Here is an 18,485-nt window from a genome sequence, read left to right as displayed (position 1 = left end):
AAAACTGATTTATCCAAATAAAGACAAAGCAAAAGGAAAAAAAGGCTTAAAAAACAAACCCCAAAGAGTAGGATTTATTCTCATTATTGCGTCCTTTGCACGTCAATATATTTTTTTACCTGGAAATGATTTAGCAGCATCATTTGGGGATTAATTGCTTTCTACCAGCAAACTGTGACTTTTCAGAGCTGGGAAGTAAAAAAAAAAAAACGAGTTTATTGCCAAGTACGTTATACATACAAAGATTTTGGCTCGGTGATTAATGCGTGACAATAAACTAAGTGCAATGGTAAAAGACATAATTTTAAAATAGAAAATATGAAAATTTACAATAACATATGATAACCAAACAAAATAAGAGTACCTTTAAAACAAGTGTGTTATTAAAGTGTCAAGGGTCGAAGAGTTGTAGTCCCTGCTTGTATTTCAAATTTAGAAATTTAGAATTAAAAACTGTATCTCAATCAGACATACTGAACCGTTATTCTAAGATGCTAAACCACTTTTACTTTTAGGATACATTTCTGTATTTGACAATTAACCTGAAGCAGGAAACTACCGGTCTACGTTGCACACAAAAAGAACAACACTAAAACAAACTCAAAGAAGACAAAGGTTTTCTGATGAAATAACCCTCATGAGGGGACTCAGCATCTTCCCTCCATCCATCAACCTTCACCCCCGGAGCACATCACAGAGAGACGGGGTCTTTGTGGCCCAGTGGGGTCCGAGATATACGGCCCCGAGTATCCAGACAGGCAGGCAGCTTCCTCCTCTGACAGGAACACCGGTCCTACGGGGGAAAACCTTTCACACAGGAGGACGAGGAGGGAAGACTCTCTGGAGTCCAACGACCAGGAGACACTTTTATGTTTGTCATGTACACCGATACTTATAACTTTATAGACTTATTTATAAATGCATGGTTTATTAGAGCTCATACTCTAAATGGTTGGATTACATGTGTTTCCTCCGGGTTTTGTGGTTTCTTCCCACATTCAGATGATATGCAAGTGTAGTGAATTACTGCCTCTGAACTGTGAATGTTTTGCCTCAGAGATACACTATATTTACACTTGTTTGCGCAAGTTGCATGCACTAGAAAATGTGTGTGAAGAACCTGCAAGTGGTCTCAACTCTTGGTCATGGACCCCTGACTTTTTGTAAATAAGGTTCTCTGAGCTTTTCAGTATCTCCTGTGTCTTGTTTGCCACCTGCTGATTCAAGCTAGGTAGGTTAGCCCTGAAGTTAGCCACAACCACGGCCGAGGCTCATTTAAGGTGGACAGACCTTAAAGGTGGACCAGCTATTCTCATTTTAGTTATATTTTACCTTCCTCTGAGTTTTGCTCAGCTTTTTAAATGTTTTTTTAATTCCTTTAACTGTTAAACTGATCCTATATCAGCCAGTTTTATCAGTTAATTGTCTCAAGCTGTTAATCCTTTGCCATCTTTAAACCAAGGACTTTTATACAATAAAGTTCTCCTATTCTCTTGGGATCTTGACTCATAAAGTGCCAACAACTATTGTTGTCTCCTGTAACGATGGTAATAACCTTGTAATACATGGAGAATGAAGAACACAGACACTTGAATTGAGTTTTCTTTCTTATAATGGTACTTCATGAGACAACATGAAGTAAATCAATGAAAAACACAAACAGATAATTGATACAGGCAATGTAGCATTTTCAATTCAATACCTCTATTTGCTCACAAGCAAATAGGAGGAATTAAATAAAAGACATAGTACTTTGAAAGGTACTTTGACTTCACTTTCAAAACATCCCACACACCTGGCCTTCAACATATGGGATTCTTGTCTTCATATTATCTCCTCCAGTTACCATTCCTTTGCTCAATTATTATTATTTTTTTCATAACCTTTTAAAGTACAGACATGCATTAACACTTATAGTTATCCTTTCCATTTGGGAAATAAGTATTTTTTTAACGCTAACAATATCAGCTGAATCTAATAAAGATGCGACATTCTCCCAACTATCTTTCCAGAAACTGATACCAAGTTACAGCTACAGTAAAAGACGTAAAAAGATGCAGCGATGAGCTGTCCTCCACCAGAAAAGTAAAAAGGTTGCAGATTCTGTACACCTCAAAAAAGGGTTTGAGGTTATGTATCCTGCTTTTTTTGGCGCAAGAATGCCTCCTTAGTTTCTGAGCTTTTTGTAAAACACAGCTGCAACACAAAGGGCGACGAGGCAAACAAAGCCGAGGATGCCAACGGCCACACCAAGCCCCACATCAGAGCCCCCATCATCTCTGGCGACAAGGGGCTCCTCCTTGGACTCAAGGGTGTTGGCTTTGGTTACGATCTCCGAGGAAGAGATGGTGTACGTGTCGGACAGATCCAGCGAGGACTGGCCCACGGTGTTCCTCTTCCTCCGCTTGTTGCACTGCTTGAAGGCGCTGCAGGTGCTCTTCTCACACAGCCGGGTGATGCAGTGGAGGTAGTAGGTGGACACGGTCTCGTTCTGCTGCTCGATGAAGCGGAAGGCTGGGAAGTGGAAGCGGGAGCTCTGGCTGACCCCGTTCTCCACCACGGTGGTGAACCTGTCCTGTGAGCAGGGCACAAAGAGGTTGAAGAAGCTGGAGTTGTTGGGCAGAGGGGAGATGGAGGCGTAGCAGCGGTCCAGCAGGACGTGGTACTGCCCCGTCAGGTTGGTGGCCTTGACCTCGACGTACATGGTGGTCCTGAGTTCGATCCCCAGTTGTGGAATGAACATAGGTCGGGTGAAGTTGGCGTCGCTGAACAGCTCCATGCTCAAGGTGCTGATGAAGCTCCCGTTGTTGTCCTTGATCGCGATGGAGGAAGCCGACACGTCGACCTGGGTGTTGTTGATCAGATACTCTAACGGGTAGGCGCAGGAGTAGTAGTACTTCAGCTCGGCGTTGTAAGTGACCGTGCCCGGCGTGGGGTCGACGGACCGCACCACGCCGCTGATGTTCACCGTCTGGATGTTGGAGAAGTCGGAGAACACGCCGGTACCCGCGGCACTGGTGGTCCGGAATATGCTCCCGCATGCGTGGGTCGTGTTGAGAGGGAAGTTGAAGCGAGCGACGGGCGGCGACACAGACTCATCGATGGTCGCCCTGCAGACCGGGTCCACCATGTGGTTCAGGAACAGCAGGGTCTCGTTGTAGCCGGTGTAGATGACGGGGCAGATCTCAATCGCCAGACCGATGGACGAAGTGCCGCACTGCACTGCGATGTCAGTGACTTGTGGACGTCTTGCTTCTGTCCCACATTCATTCAGCAACAGCTGATTACTTCCGGCTATAATGGAGAGAAAAAGTAAAATAATCTTCATCGTTCTTCTTCTTCAGCTTTGCCTCAAATTCGTTAATCTCTATGCTGGGAGGTTTAACTGTGCTGGTGGATATTCTCAGTCTTTTTGAAGTCTTGGGGGATGTTTTCAGGGGTCTTTATATGCAAGTGTTTTCCTTGGATTGGTCCAAAACAAGGTCAAGCACCTTGCTCTTTGTGAACAGCTATATTGTATAAAGTAGGAGAGCTCCGGTCCGGACCATATCCTAAGGGCAACAACTGAAACATGAAGCATCTTTGCTCTCTTAAAAAACAAAGACAATGGCATTGTTCCTTTGTTGAGTTTACTTTAAACTATATATTTCCATGTCCTTTATAACTAAGACCTCATGATGTAAGTGAACATAACACTGCATGGGATTAATCCTGAGTAACATATAATGCTGCAAAGGGTTCTTCTATCCAGTTTAAAGCCCTGCAACTTCAGTAATGACCCAGTTTAGACCCGGGGGAGAAGGCTGTCCATGACGTCTATCTGAAAATGAATAAGAATAGTCCTTTGCAACTCGTTTTTTTGTGAAACCAAACATCCTCTGAGTGAAATCTTATGATACTTGAGTGTCTGATTAATGGTCAGACTCACAATGTCACTTCAGTGTCAAAGCCAATCAGTCTGGCGTTATTGTTAAAAACTCCTGTGCAAAGTTCCACAACCATAAATTCATCACACACAATAGAAGTCATATCTACCGTGTGTGTTGGAGGTTTATTATAAAGGAAATTGAATCCAATCTGCGTCAGAGGCAATTCTAACGAAATCATGAAAGACCAGGAAGGGCTTTCAGTAACATGCAGATAACTACAACCAATGTAAAACAGTCAAACATGTGACGCTTGCATAAAAAAAAACTATAGCCAGAATTAAAGCAAATATATTATATTGTTTTAAACCTGCTGCTCATTAAATGGAACGCAATTCTTTTTTTTAAATAAACTAGAAAATGGATTGAGAATATTTCTAATAAATTACATTGTATATACATTTTAAATCCCATTTTGAACACTAGATTTAAAATACTTTCTGTTCTGTATAAATGTTTATACATTTGTGTGTGTATATATGGATATTTATTTATATTTATATATATATATATATATATATATATATATATACATCTAAGAAAAATAAGAAAGCATATACAAACAGCAATCACAAAACAATCATTGTCGGAAAACTACAAAATTAAGTAACAAACTAATAACAATAAATTATAAATGTGTAATTATAAAATATAAAAATATGTCTTTCGGTTAGATCCAAGAAAATGTCCTTTCTTCTGCTCTTTCTTGGACACTTTGACTCTTTATCGTTCACACATTCACTATATCGGACCCCCTTTATTGTCTTTTATTAATCACACCCCGTGTCTATGAAAACGACATCAGGTAGAAAGTGAGAGGAAGGAGAAAAAGCAGACTCTGTCAAAGTCCTGCTGTGAATTTATTGGGGTATGTTTGGTTGGTGTTTGGGGGGGGTGATGGGGTCAAGAGGTGGGGGTGATGGAGGGTCACCTGCTCTCCTGCTAGCCCACCTCCGCTCCCGGCTGTGTGATTAACGGTCAAAACCCCCCAAAAGGGTCTGCGGCGTTGAGGAGTTGCAGAGGCGGAAACGTGAAGAAAAAAAACCGAGGTGGTGGAAGTAAAAAATACAACCCTCTGTCGCTGTTTTACTGCGGGGGTCGTGACCGGCGGCCCTCTGTTATGATTGGGTGTTTTGTCTAGCTGCTAGCAGCAGCGAGGTGATGATAGCTTCTGAGACGCAGGAAGTGAAGCGATGTGACGTTCTATCATCAGGAACTGTACAGAGAACACAAGACGAGTGTTAATCTGCTGCTCTGAACAGAGCTCCTATTGGTTTGAATTATAGTCTGAGCTCTTCAGTCATATTCTGTGGGGGAAGTAGTACTCAGACCTTCAATACTACTGTAAAGAAATACTATACTACTCTCAAACTGCTGTTCCAAGAAAAGTCCTACATTCAAAATGGTACTTGATAAAAAGTGCAAAAGTATTTGTATCAAAATATACTTAAAGTAACAAAAGTAAGTATTACTCAGACCTTGTACTAAAGTAAGAATCCTGCATTGAAAATGTTACCAAAGTAAAAATACAAAAACATTAGTATCAATATATACTTAAAGTACCAAAAGTAAGTAAGTAGTACTCTCCTTTTACTTAAGTAGAAGCAGCAATACTACTGTATAGAAATACTATACTACTCTAAAACCACTGTTGCAAGTAAAACATTTATGATCCCATGACCGTCACAGATAGTTCACTGATAAAAGCAATATTTACATGTCTGGGGATTTTACAAGGAAGGCCAATTAATATTTAGATTCTTTAGAAACAATAGGTCTTAAAAGTCTACATTTAAGTTAATATATTTTAGCCAAATCAAATGTGTTAGGATATTCAACCTTTCTTTCTTTCGAATAAATGTAATACTTGACTTTTTTCCCATGAATATTAGATATTTACGGTTAATTAAAATTCCTCCTCTGCATTGTTGAGGTTGGATTATGTTTTTTTCCCGGTTACACTCGTTGTCTTCTTGCTTCTTCACAGTACATTTTGTTTGCACGGTGTTGAAGGGCACTGTCGTATGAAACCAACAGAACCACATCGTCTGCATAGAGTGAAATCGCAATTCTCTGACTGCACCTTGAGATCAAATCAATATAAATTCCAACCAGAATCTGTGACATGGAAACCCCAAGCAGAGGCCAACACCCACTGGAAAGGTGTCTGATTCTGTGCCGAGTGTTTGGACACGGCACACAGGACCGGATGGCTCGTAGCAACGACCCAGGTACCTCCATATTCCTGCAGTACAGAATGCAACATGCAGGAATTTTTAATTTAATTTAAGAAAATCTGAACTCAATCTAACATTCCAGGATGCATGCACCTTAAAACACAGGTTTGCATTTACTAAAAGGTAGAACATCTGCTATAGGTTTGGTGTGCAGTGCAAAGACACATACATGTCCTACCCTATTCAAACACCATGGCTCTTCGTCCATTGTATTGATTGAAATTGAAAGCTTGTCTTTTTGGTTCTTTCTTTGTCCACTTCTGCTTTTTCGCCATTATAGCGGCTGACCTGGTTCACACCAGATAATATATCACCCTGTAAAGCAAACCGATGTAGAAGTGAACCCGGCACCCAATTGTTATCCTAAGGAAATTAAATGTCACGTGTGAAATGTGCCGAGGTGCAACATACTTCGTGTTTAATAGCTGAGCACTCTGCAAAATACTGTTATTTGGAGAAAAAATATACATAAACGTATTAAAAGAAATTAGTGAGTGTAGAGCTGGTTGATCGTCTCACTAAAGATTTTCCTGCAGGAAAACGATGGCATTTACCCAAATTAAGTGGTTTTTCTTTCAAATTTGGATGTGCCAGTTTTAGCTAAAGTTGTGCTTTGTGGTCAGTGACTGAGACCACATCCTCCTGAGTCCGGAAATGGAGCTTTTATGTTCTACGTACACGCCGTAAACTGAACGAGGTCAAGACAAAAACAACTTTTCCTTGGTGGTAATTTGAGAGTTCAGCGACATTCTGTGCTGAAACCAGAACTCCTTTCTCTCCGATCTACCGATGTGTTCAGACAGAGGACCTGAATGTAACATAGCAACACTCCAATAGGATTGAAATCCATGAAGGACAAGCTGATAATTATGGGATTTGTGTGGATGATGTTGTGCATCATCAGTCTTTGCAAACATGACAGTAGAGAAATGAATCTTTTCTTTCTGTTTCCCGCACACACCAACGGTTCATTCACCAGTGTAGCACTGATTTACGAGCCACCGAATGTTCCTTATGCCTGTTGCTGCCTTCGTCTTTCATGTCTTACACACACACACACACACATGCATGAACACACACACACACACACACACACACACACACACACACACTGTGACTGTTGGCCTTTCATGTGTGGAAAAGGGCAACTGCAGGGACCAGCTGTTAAAAGCTGAGGCAGAAATGTCGCTCTCCCTGGACCAGTTGCTTCTCTGCAGCGAGGTCACACACACACACACATAAATGTATACACACACACACATAAATGTATGTACACACACACACACACACACACACACACACACACACACACACACACTCCCGTAGCGTTATAAGATGTCATTGGATGTGACGTAGTGACGGGTTTCTAGTTGCTGGGACGGATCCTCGCTGTGTCTTCAGGTTTCATAAAGAGACGTATCTGAAAATGAATAAAAATAAAACTGCTCCATATCTTTCCTTATATTTCTTCCTCTGCTTTCCTCACTTTTCATGTCCTGTCATATCCTCTCCTTTCCTCTTTCACTTACCTGTTGCTTCCTTTCCTCTCCTCTCCTTTTCTTTTTTCTCCTCTCTTTTCCTTTCCTTTATCATCTCGTCCTTTTGATTCCTTTCCTTAACTCACTTCTCCTTTTCATATCCTTTCCTCATCTTTACTCTTCCCTTTTTTCCTACCCTTTCATTCTCTACTTTCCTAATTTATTGTCCTGTCATTTCCTCTCCTCTCCTCTCCTTCTCTTCCTTTGTCTTTTCCTCCTGGTCCTCACCTCTCCTCACTACTCCACTCATCTCCTTTCATCTCCTCGGCTTTGCTCGCTTCTCTTCTCCTGTCCTTTCCTATTTCCTTCTTTTCTCCTCTTCCTATAGTTCCCCTCCTCACGCTTCCTATCCTTTGTCCTCTCCACTCCACCGATCTCCCATCCTCTCCTTTGTTTTCCTCACCTCTGCCTTTCCTCTTTCTTCTTCTTTACTTTTCTTTTCACCTCTCATCTTCGTTCCTTTCTTTGCCATTCTTTGCTTTATGACTCCTCTCCCCTTTGCTCACTGTATCTCCTTTCCTTTCCTCTGCTCTCTTTACCTCCCCTCTTTTCTACTGCTCTCCTCTCTTTCTCTCTTCTCTCCTTTGATTTCCTTTACGTAACACTTCTTATTTCTCCTCTTACCTTTGTTTCCTTTCCTTTCTCCTGCTTCCTCTCACCTCTTTTATTCTCTCTGTATTTCCTTTCCTCCTATTTCCTCACTTCTTCTCTAGTTTCTTTTCCTTGTCTCTCCTCTCCTCCGCTTGGTTTCCCTCTTTAGTGAAATTTGCTGCCATCACCTGCTGAATCACACCTCCTCCTCCTCCTCCTCCTCCTCCTCCTCTAGTTTTGAGTTTCACCAGATGTGGAGCCTCGCTGTTTAGAAGTCTGATTGATTTTAGTTCTAACCGCAATCCAGCTGTTTTACTTGTGATCTTCTGGCCTCTTTGTCGTATCTATCAATGATTTCTGCTCTTTCATTTGAGGTGTTCACAGCATTTTAAATGTACAAAATGACATTTAAAGCATTCAGCACCGATAATTCTCTCCTGGTTCCACAAACATCAGTGTGAACAGTTTTCATTGACTGAACTTTGACCAAAGAAATAGTCCCTCTGACTCCACTGGAGGTGAAACTATTGGTTTTGTGTGAACCGGCCCTTTAAACTCAACATACTGTGTAAACGTGCAGCGGAGGACAGTTTGGTGACAGAAACACATGGAACATTTTTCTTCATCGACTCGAGCACATCGAGGTTCTGAGTGGAGCGAGGCCATAACCATGATGGACGGCCCCCCTGTGTGTGTGTGTGTGTGTGTGTGTGTGTGTGTGTGTGTGTGTGTGTGTGTGTGTGTGTGTGTGTGTGTGTGTGTGTGTGTGTGTGTGTGTGTGTGTGTGTGTACTACTGCATGTCAGAATACTCTCTGTCTCTGTTAGTTCTACTTGTAATGGAAATTCAAAATACTCGGCTGTGAATATTTTGCATGAAAACTCTTCACACTAGCAGTGATGTGAATTTGCGACAGTTGCAGAACTTTTTCAACAAAAGGTTTGAAGGTTGGATAGTCTAAACCAGTGGTTCTCAACCTTTTTTCAGTGATGTACCCCCTGTGAAATACTTTTTTAGCCAAGTACCCCCTAACCAGCGCAAAGCATTTGTTGGTTGAAATGTAGTACACAGCGCTCTGCCATCAGTGTCTGATTTATTAAACTGTCAACACTGATGATTGCATTGATTGAATTCAGTTTATGAACTTACACTTATATTTTATTGAATATTTATTAAATAACATTTTTAAAGGATTTTTGAATGGATGCTAATTTTAAATATATATTTTTTTAAATCTCACGTACCCCCTGGGGTTCACGTACCCCCATTTGAGAACCACTGGTCTAAACTACTGTAAGCTATTTAATTGAGTGTCCTTTTAGCGAGCTGTTCTGATAAACAGTTACAATGTATATATGTCTGGGGCTTTTATTGTGAAAGGTAAGAATGAATGGAGTGGTGCCAAAGTTAAATATCCATGTTTTGTGTTAAAGTTATCATGACAAATAAATCGAGACACATACCTGTTCACTTAAGCATGTGTGTGTGTGTGTGTGTGTGTGTGTGTGTGTGTGTGTGGGGCGAATGTGTTAGCACTAACATGTGTGCCATAGATATGTCTTTACGTGTGTGTGCACATGTGAGAAAGGTGTGTTTGTTTCTCTTTTATCTTTGTGAGGACTTTTGGTCTTATGAGGACATTTGGTTTGACGTGTGTAGTTGTGATGGTTCAGGTAGAAGAATGAAGCACAAAGGTCCTCACAAGTATAGAAACACCAACATGTGTGGCTACGCATTTAAACGTGTGTGCAGGAATTCTTGTCAGTGTGTGTTTCCACAACTGTGTATCAACAGCGTGTGTGTGTGTGTGAGCGGCGGTCTCTCGGGTCGGGCCATAACCGTGATGGATGGGCCGTGTGTGGAGGCCGTTATTATTTGTTATGTGAGCGTGTGTGTGTGTGTGTGTGTGTGTGTGTGTGTGTGTGTGTGTGTGACGGGGCCGAGGGGGCCATACACCTGCTGCGCGTCCAGAGAGCCCCGGCAAAGCCCAGAGAACAGCTGGACGCATTGATTTAGCTGCTCGCTCCGCAGCCTGCAGGAACGAATCAAGCAACAGCTAATAAAAAATAAAAAAAAAACGCCCTTTATGATGGCTGCCCCCAAAACAACTGGCTACATCATGTGTTTTTCTAACGCCCGCCGCCACACAAAATTAAATCCCGGGCTAAGGTGTCGCTTCTGGATGCCGTGGAGCTCTGGGCTCAACGTCTGGCTTTAATGCAGCGGGGTAATCAATGCTGCATGGTGTGTGTGTGCGTTTGCATGCACAACATCTAGCATAAAATGTATATATATATATAAATATATAGTTTTTTTAGTCAGTTTTTGATGTTCGCTCAAGTTTAGATAACTTAATCAATACTTCTACACACCCTGCATTAGAGCCAATGAGGTGTGTGTGTGTGTGTTTAGGAAAGAGGAAGTGTGTGTTTTATGTGTGAGTCGGGCGTTTTTTCTTGCAGCTGTGCCGCTGTGTGTCTCCGTGCTGGCAGATGACACAGTGGGCTCTATTGTGAGTCTATTGTGAAGCCAGTGGACACGGAGGGAACGGATTAACTCAGCTTTGTTTTCAGACACATCATTCTGCAACCGGAGACGTGTGTGTGTGTGTGTGTGTGTGTGTGTGTGTGTGTGTGTGTGTGTGTGTGTGTGTGTGTGTGTGTGTGTGTGTGTGTGTGTGTGTGTGTTATTCATCAAAACGGATGCAACAGCCTGGAGGTTTCATCCACGACTCGACGTATGGTTCTCTGGAAGATGCACGAAAAAAGACATCTCTGCAGATCGATGCAGAAATCTTGAATCTGCCTCGAAATGTGGAGGAAAAAGCGGATTGGTTGATCCGACTGTTGGGCGGTGGGTTTGAAAAGGAACAAAAAGTAAATAAACATGTTCGAGTATAAAATAAACACTGAATGACACACGTGTGCAGATTTGCTTCCGTGCAACCAGAAGAAGTTCCATCCTCGAGTCATATCTCATAACTAATCAGTGAAGAGCTCCTCCCTCTTTTATACACATGCCTTTAGTAATTCTATAAGAAAAAAATATATATATTTACAATAAAGATGTAAACCTATCTTTGTTACTTCTTTCATTGGTAGGGCTCTATTGTGAAGCCAGTGGATATAACATCTCTGAGCTTCATTAAGGAGGATTAGTAAAAATACAAAGGACAAAATAGATGGAACGACTAATTGGTTTCCTTTTCAAATTGCATACAATACTATCATCGATCAATGCATTTAGGTGCCATATTGCATTCTGGGTTTTAAGGCTCCAGACTAACTTTTTCCAGCTCGAACCCTCACAAAAAAGGATTTCAATTGTTCCAAAAGTCCGTGTAAAACGTCAAAAGTTGTGCATTTTTTTCCCTTTTGCCTTGTTATTGTCACCTAAAGTGGTTATTCAAGTGATTAAGAAATAAATGATTGTATTTTTATTTAAATAGATGCTTTGATTCGTAGTTAGTAGATAGTTAGTTGATGAATATGATTTTTAGAAATCAAGTTACTCAAGTTTCTCAGGGAATTCTTTCAGCTACATTTAAATGTTTTTTACTGTGAGGGCTAGATTAGCTAGCTCGACGTAGCATTTTACTTAAACATCACTGTTGAGCCCTATGAATATATTCCAGAACGTTTATATTCAGTGATGTGTGAAGTCTGTGAGGAGACGACGTAGACAATGCAACACACACACACAGAGGTGACACGGCGTCACACCGGCAGCTGTGTTGGATATCTAACGTGTGATGCTGTGGCCGATGCTGTGACATTGTTAAACGGGCCGAGCTCTGGTGAGTGACACCCGTTAGAGCAGCTCCAGTACGGCCGACGAAAACCGACGTGAGCTTCATCGTGCTGCTCGCTGAGCCCGTCGGTGAGAGTCTCACGCTCTCCAGCTCTGCTATAAATACATCCCATAACAGATTTACAGGTGGACGAGCTGCAGCCAGAGATCAGAGGAAACATGAGGCAGAGAGGATATTTACAGCCACCAGAAATAAAAATCTGATTCAATGATTGGAGCCAAAACAGAGAAGCTGACAGATCGTCTCTGACATCGTAGTTTTCTCTGAGCTCTGCGACGTCTATGTCAGGAATCCCGTCGGCCAAGCCAAGACCGTAAAAAAAAAACAGAGCTGGACTTCACATGTTAAAGCCATCAGCTGCGAGCGTGGACGTGTTCGTGTAGTTGATGAGCTCGTATTGGATGCCCTGCAGTCTGGAGCTCAAAGCTGCCGAGCTTCTCCATTCCATCATCTTCATTCACCCGTGTGATAAAGTTCCCTGGCCGGGTGTCACAGATGGAAAAAGACGTGATGAGCTTTTCCTGCTCGCTTTGGCTCCGGCCTTTAAAAAGACGTGATCTCCTCGTAAAACGTTTCTGTTCTTACAGAGAACCGTGGATCTGTGTGGAACCAGAAGGATCTGCAGTTACATCAGGGTTTACTTTCTCTACATATAAAAGCCAACCCCGTCTCTTAAGCACATGTTCTCTTCAGATTGTATTATTGATGTAGTTTCTGTTTTTTATTGTCAAGGTTTAAACATTTCTGACGGCGCTCAAAAGCAATGGAGGTGAATTCACTTTTGTTTTTGGTCCTCACAGCATTGAAAAGCAGATTCAACAGCACTGTCTGGTCTCATCCAGCATTCATAGCAACACCTACCAAAAAAAATACGCCGTTATTCGTAGATATCATGACATTCTTTTTGCATGTTCTCCACGTAATCTAGAACAAGAACGTATAAAGATCGCTACATCACACACCACGCAGGATGGTCCAACCAAGGTCTTTATCCAGGAGACTTCTGTTCGTTCCCCGTGTGAAATGAGAAGTCGACTTTGATTTATTTGTCACGTAGTACTTCCATAACGGCACTTTTGTAGTTTTTTTAATCCAAACAACCATCTTCTCTGCCTTAAAGCTAAACCAGTTTCCTATTAAGATGGAACTTTATTTTGAAAAGTATTCATGTAACGAGCAGAAATTGAATTGCAGGAATGAGTCCTGGGAATCTGAATATGACTCAGCGTTTCTTCACTTCCTGTTCCTTCTCCAGAAGTCAGTGGGTTTTAACGTTGAGTCTACAATATGAAATACTTCAGTAAATACTTCGCTCATCATCGTTGAGGCTGATACGTGTCCTAAAAAAGGACAGGATGCTAACAAGTGGCTTTACGAGACGACTAAACATCCACTCACCGACGAGTCACATCCTCATTTGACCGAGGTGCAGTTTGTTTATAGCTTAACGTTAGCTTTTTACTTCTGTCAATTCATCCAAGAAAATGATAAAAGTGGTGTTTTTTTGTGTAAATTATCCTCTTGAACAAAGCGTGTAAGTAGAACAATTTGTTTGTTTGCCACAGAGATTATTTTCTGCAATAATCAAAATTCATATTGGCTTTTTGTGGAGGGAAATAGTGTGACGCTAACTTCCTATTTCACTGTAAAAACACGTCATCCCTTCAACAATCTATCCCCCTATAATAGAGACACGAATGTAACAAATGTAGTTTTTCAAGTTGTTGTTTGCTAGAAAATCTCCTTTAAAATGCAGATTTTAAATGAAACAGACTCCCCTCAGTAGACGTGGCTCCTTCAGGCTCCCTGCATGCAGCCCGTCGGGTCAGTTTGTCCTTCAGAGTCGTTGACCAAAGGTCAAAAGTCAGACACGTGACCCCCTCTGATATCCACTCTTTACGTCGTTCACCTTTGACCCCCCTCCTTTGGCCTCTAGAGGTCAGACAGACCACACACCTCTTACAGCAGGTGAGTATGAACCGTGGAATCTCATAACTTCTTTTACAAGTCTGGAGGCAGGTGGCGCTAAAGAGACAGAGCACCCTTCTTTTACCATATGAGATAATATATGCAATCACGAGTTATAATACTACCTCAACTCTGCTACTTTTATAATGTATTTATGTATTTTATTGTATTGTATCCTTATTGTGCTGTTTTGTGTTGTAAATTGTAATTGTTGAAAATTAGCTCTCTAGCTAACTCTGTTACATTTACATTGAGGTGGAAACTTAAATGTTGATTAATGTCAATAAAAAAATAAAATAATAATAATTGAAAAATAAAATAAATAAATAAATAATTGAAAAAAAATATATGAATAAAAAAATGTTGTAATAAATTAAATAAAATAATATTCATTAGAAAAAAACTAAGGCAAAAGTCTGGCCATTAACTGAACCCTTTCAGTTTCTCTGGAAACTTCTAATTTCTAGTGGATTGTAAGGAGCTATCGGGTTAACGGTGTTTCCATGAGAACACGGCGGTTTATGAAGGTGTTGTTTACACGCGCAGCGAGACGCCGCTGACGGTTGGATGTTTACGCTGGTGAGCGAGGCTTCGGTGGACGTCGGGTGATTGATGCCCGCTGCCCGCTGCTCCCGAGGAACAAACCCTAAATTATGTGAAAGGGGGAAAAGAGCTGCCAGACTGAAAATTAAGGAGGAAAAAACTTTTCAATGTGAATTATTATCTGGACACGACTCCAGGGCCTCAGACGTCCCTTTACGGCCCTCCTCCCTCCTCCCTCCTCCCCTGCTCTGTTTCATTTCTATGTCGCAAAAAAAAACGTCCACTTTATACCGTTCGATCCCCGTCGCCTCACTCCTTTTATTATCGCTCCTGAGATGTCAGCACAGACGTCTCTTTGTCGCCTCCCAGAAGTTGCTCTGAATTCTTCATCGCGGCTGTGGAGGCGTTCACAAGCGACCGCATGGTGGAAATGACATTTGCTCCTTGCAGAAGTCTTGTCGGGACGGGGGGAGGATGGTGAGAGCTGCCATTTGGCAAAGCCATCACGGAGCACTATATACGCGTCTGACCTTCACGTGTCTACATGCAGTAAATATAACCTCCCCCCCCCGGCTTTTTGTGGACGAGAACGCTGCCGTCCAGAGGGAGAAACGTGGAGAGGAGAACGTGAGAGACGGAGGAGGAAACACAGAGAAGTTTATCTGGGAAACATTTCTGTGTAAAAAGAAAATTCATCTTCACATAAATCACACAGCGGGACTGCAACGTCCACGTTAAGATATTCACAATATTTTAAAAATTAAATTATGGTAATCTTTCATCGCTTCTGTGTACAATTTCATGCTTGTTGGAATATTTTCATGCAATTTACATTATATGCAAATTAACAATATTCCAGGAGTTTAAATTATTCCGATACTTATATTTTATTCTTTAATTAACCAGATGAGACGATTGAGAACCAGTTTTCATTCACAATGACGGCCTGAAGGCAAGTCGATACAGAATAAACAAAGATACATCTCAAACAATCTCGTACAAAAATGACGACATGTACATGTAGCAAATTCAGAAGCAGCTGCAGCGATCCAAGACTATTGGTTTGTAAAGAGTTATTAAAGGAGGTTAAAGCTTCTTCTGGAGCAACAAACTGGAACGAGAAACAGCTGAAGGAGGTGCCGACTTTTTGAAATGACCACATTAATGAAATTGCTAGGGAGTAAATTGCGGTTACTGTTGGGGATCATCATCATCATCATCATCGAGCCTTAAACAAAGCTGGCAAACTTACTTATTTTGCTGTTTTCTCCTCTGCCTCTTGTCATAACGTTTATTTTGACACCAGTTGTTTTTCTGGTTGAGATTCTGAATTCTTATCGGTCATCTACTGAAACTCTGCGCACACAACCAATGATTGGTTTGGTTTTCAGTCTGGTGTGACCCACTGGAATTCTTTTATGGACGATAGTTTGATACCTTGCACACAACAAAGTATGAAATAACAACAATACACTTTTTTAAAATAAAATGGTAGTTAGTAAGTACAGATTTTTGTTTTTGTTATTTTAATTTAAGTTATACTATTTATTAAAAATAAAATCATCCTTAACTCTTAAATAGTTTTAAGGTAAATTCTAAGTTTTATTTGATGGCCTTGCCTTTAAAAAGATGAAATTCCAGTCAGATAATGAAGCATTTCTTGACAAAACAGTGTAAATATGCAGCGAGTAATGCAGTAGTTTGGTAATTCACCAAATGAACAAATCTTAGAGTTGTGAAAATGAATTAAAACATGTCACTCTTTAAAGTGCACAGTGAGTGAGTGTGTGTTGGGTAAGGTTCCTGTCGGGGGTCGCTCCTCAGAGCACATCTGGAGTCCAGCAGTGTCGCTCTGTCAACGTCCAGCAGACCTCCACCTCCTCCTCCTCCTCCTCCTCCTCCTCAGCCTCACACCCTGCTGCTCCTCCACCCACTTCATCTCACCTTCAGCTCGCTCATAAACTCCAAACAGTACCAATTAAAAAAACCTCTCATGGCATAATAAAAGGCTTTTGAATAATGCTGCTTTCAGATTTTCAAATTAAGAGACAGATTTAAGAATCCAAACCTAGATAACCATTTAGGTGGTGGATTAAGGATTGATTAATAATGATTGAAGAGATTGTTTTTTCACAATAAAAGCAAAGTAAATGTTAAAGTGGAAATACTTTACCTCCCCTGGATTATCACTGCACCTGCTAATTACACAGTTCTTCCAGTGTTTATGCCAGTTTTGCAAAATACATCACTTCCTGTTTGAGAGCAACAAGACACAATGGCAATAAAGCAAATTTAAAAAAACTTTCATGAGAGACTGACAAGCAATTATAGGTTTTCTTTTATCTACATTTTTCTCATTATGTATCCAAAATTCTAAAAAATTGAATTAATTTATATTATTTATATTTCTTATTTTTGTTTCTCATCATGAAGTCAAAACTATCAGATGTGTTTTTCCCATCATTATGTTTCTTTCTTTCTCACATTTGAGAAAACAAGGCCTGGAGCTTCAGCTTGTAACGGGGTTTCAAACCCTTTGACCTTTGACCGAGGAAGCATGTCTGGGTGTCGCTGGACGTTTTAAACGCGCAGACTGACAGAAAACAAACGTCAGCGTCAATGAAAACGTAAATCATGTTAAAGCTGCTGAAAGCTGTCGGAGCCTCGGGGAGCCGGAGGAGCGACACGCTGAAACAACAGCAGAGAAAGCTGCCATTCAGGAAAACCACACAAACTGTCACTTCCTGCTGCTAATCACTGTCACTGGTCCATACACGTCTCTTTACATGCTGAATTATACTTTGTATGCCGACGATATTTGATTACAAATCAAGTCAGTGTTTTCTTCCTCTTATAGACTGAATATTGTTTTGTTTGTTTGATTAAATATGTTTTTTATTATATAATTAGCTGCATCCCCGTTGTCAGTTCGGACCTTTAACCTTAACTGAATAGTAAGTATGAGTATGAATTTATTACTTGCTATTTTATATTAACAATTTGGAGGATTATTTGCTGTAAAGACCTCATATTCGAAAATAATCTCAAATCACTCGTTCTGTAGTTTGACCATGTTTCAAGTCTTCATCACTCAATCAGCTGTGGTGAAACTATTGATGTTCATTATTTTAAGCATTTTTAGGACTTTTCTAAGCCTGAAAAATTTAGCTTCAATCTTGACTCTTAATCCAACACGGATGATAAATCCTAATCATTTATGTCATTCTTACTGACTAATATTACTCTCATATAATATGTCATCATCAGCATGTACTACTCACCTGACTCACTTTTCTATCATTTTTGATTTGGGGTTGAAATCTTCCAGATCAGTCATTCCCAAAACACTAGGTCTTGATATTTGATTTGGGTCTCCAAATAGGGAGCAGAAAGTCTTATACTTAACATTTATATCTGCAGTTCACTTTCAAGCCACAAGAGGGAGCCTGAATGTTCGTATGGTTCTGATAATTGTAGCCGACTTATAACAGTGAATCTAATCTAAAAATTCCAGCGTACATTCTGTTTGGTTTTTTCTGATGAGAGGAAAAAACAGGAAACAACGTAACTGAATGTAAAAATATTTTAACATTTGTTTATTTTTTCAATAAAACAAAGTTGTGATTTATAAAACGTATAGCTCTTCTAAATGGCTGGTTTACCTTTTGAAGACAATATACGGTGATGTGGAAATGGTAATAAAAATGTTCAGGAACGTTCATTTATACGATGGTTTGTCATTTTTATAAAAAGTAGGTTCCCAGAAAAAAAGGTTTGGGAAACACTGGGCTGGATCACATGTTTATGATTCTTAAAAACAACTTGCAAACTTCATAATGAGTCTTGAATATAGTATTTTGAAATGTAACTTG

The 18,485-nt window shown here is 40.6% G+C and overlaps 1 protein-coding gene across 1 annotated transcript; it reads right to left on the bottom strand.

Annotated features, from left to right (window-relative positions):
* Positions 1-2,167: 2,167 nt before the first annotated feature.
* On the bottom strand, positions 2,168-12,559 carry LOC129104998 (zona pellucida-like domain-containing protein 1). Its single transcript, XM_054615859.1, has 4 exons — positions 12,444-12,559; positions 12,038-12,236; positions 6,039-6,171; positions 2,168-3,294 (listed from the first exon to the last, which is right to left on the bottom strand). Exons 1-4 carry the CDS (start codon positions 12,557-12,559, stop codon positions 2,168-2,170), a joined length of 1,575 nt encoding a protein of 524 aa, XP_054471834.1.
* Positions 12,560-18,485: the final 5,926 nt, after the last annotated feature.

Source organism: Anoplopoma fimbria, chromosome 16, assembly GCF_027596085.1.
Source record: "Anoplopoma fimbria isolate UVic2021 breed Golden Eagle Sablefish chromosome 16, Afim_UVic_2022, whole genome shotgun sequence".
NCBI classification, from domain to species: Eukaryota; Metazoa; Chordata; class Actinopteri; order Perciformes; family Anoplopomatidae; genus Anoplopoma; species Anoplopoma fimbria.
This window is presented reverse-complemented; position numbering and strand designations above follow the sequence as displayed.

Coding starts and splice junctions, on each gene's coding strand:
- LOC129104998 (XM_054615859.1), bottom strand. CDS start 12,559: ATGAAGATGATGGAATGGAGAAGCTCGGCAGCTTTGAGCTCCAGACTG. Junction 6,172..12,037: donor CATCGGCCACAGCATCACAC/GTTAGATATCCA, acceptor TCTGTACTGCAG/GAATATGGAGGTACCTGGGT. Junction 3,295..6,038: donor TTTCCATGTCACAGATTCTG/GTTGGAATTTAT, acceptor TCTCCATTATAG/CCGGAAGTAATCAGCTGTTG.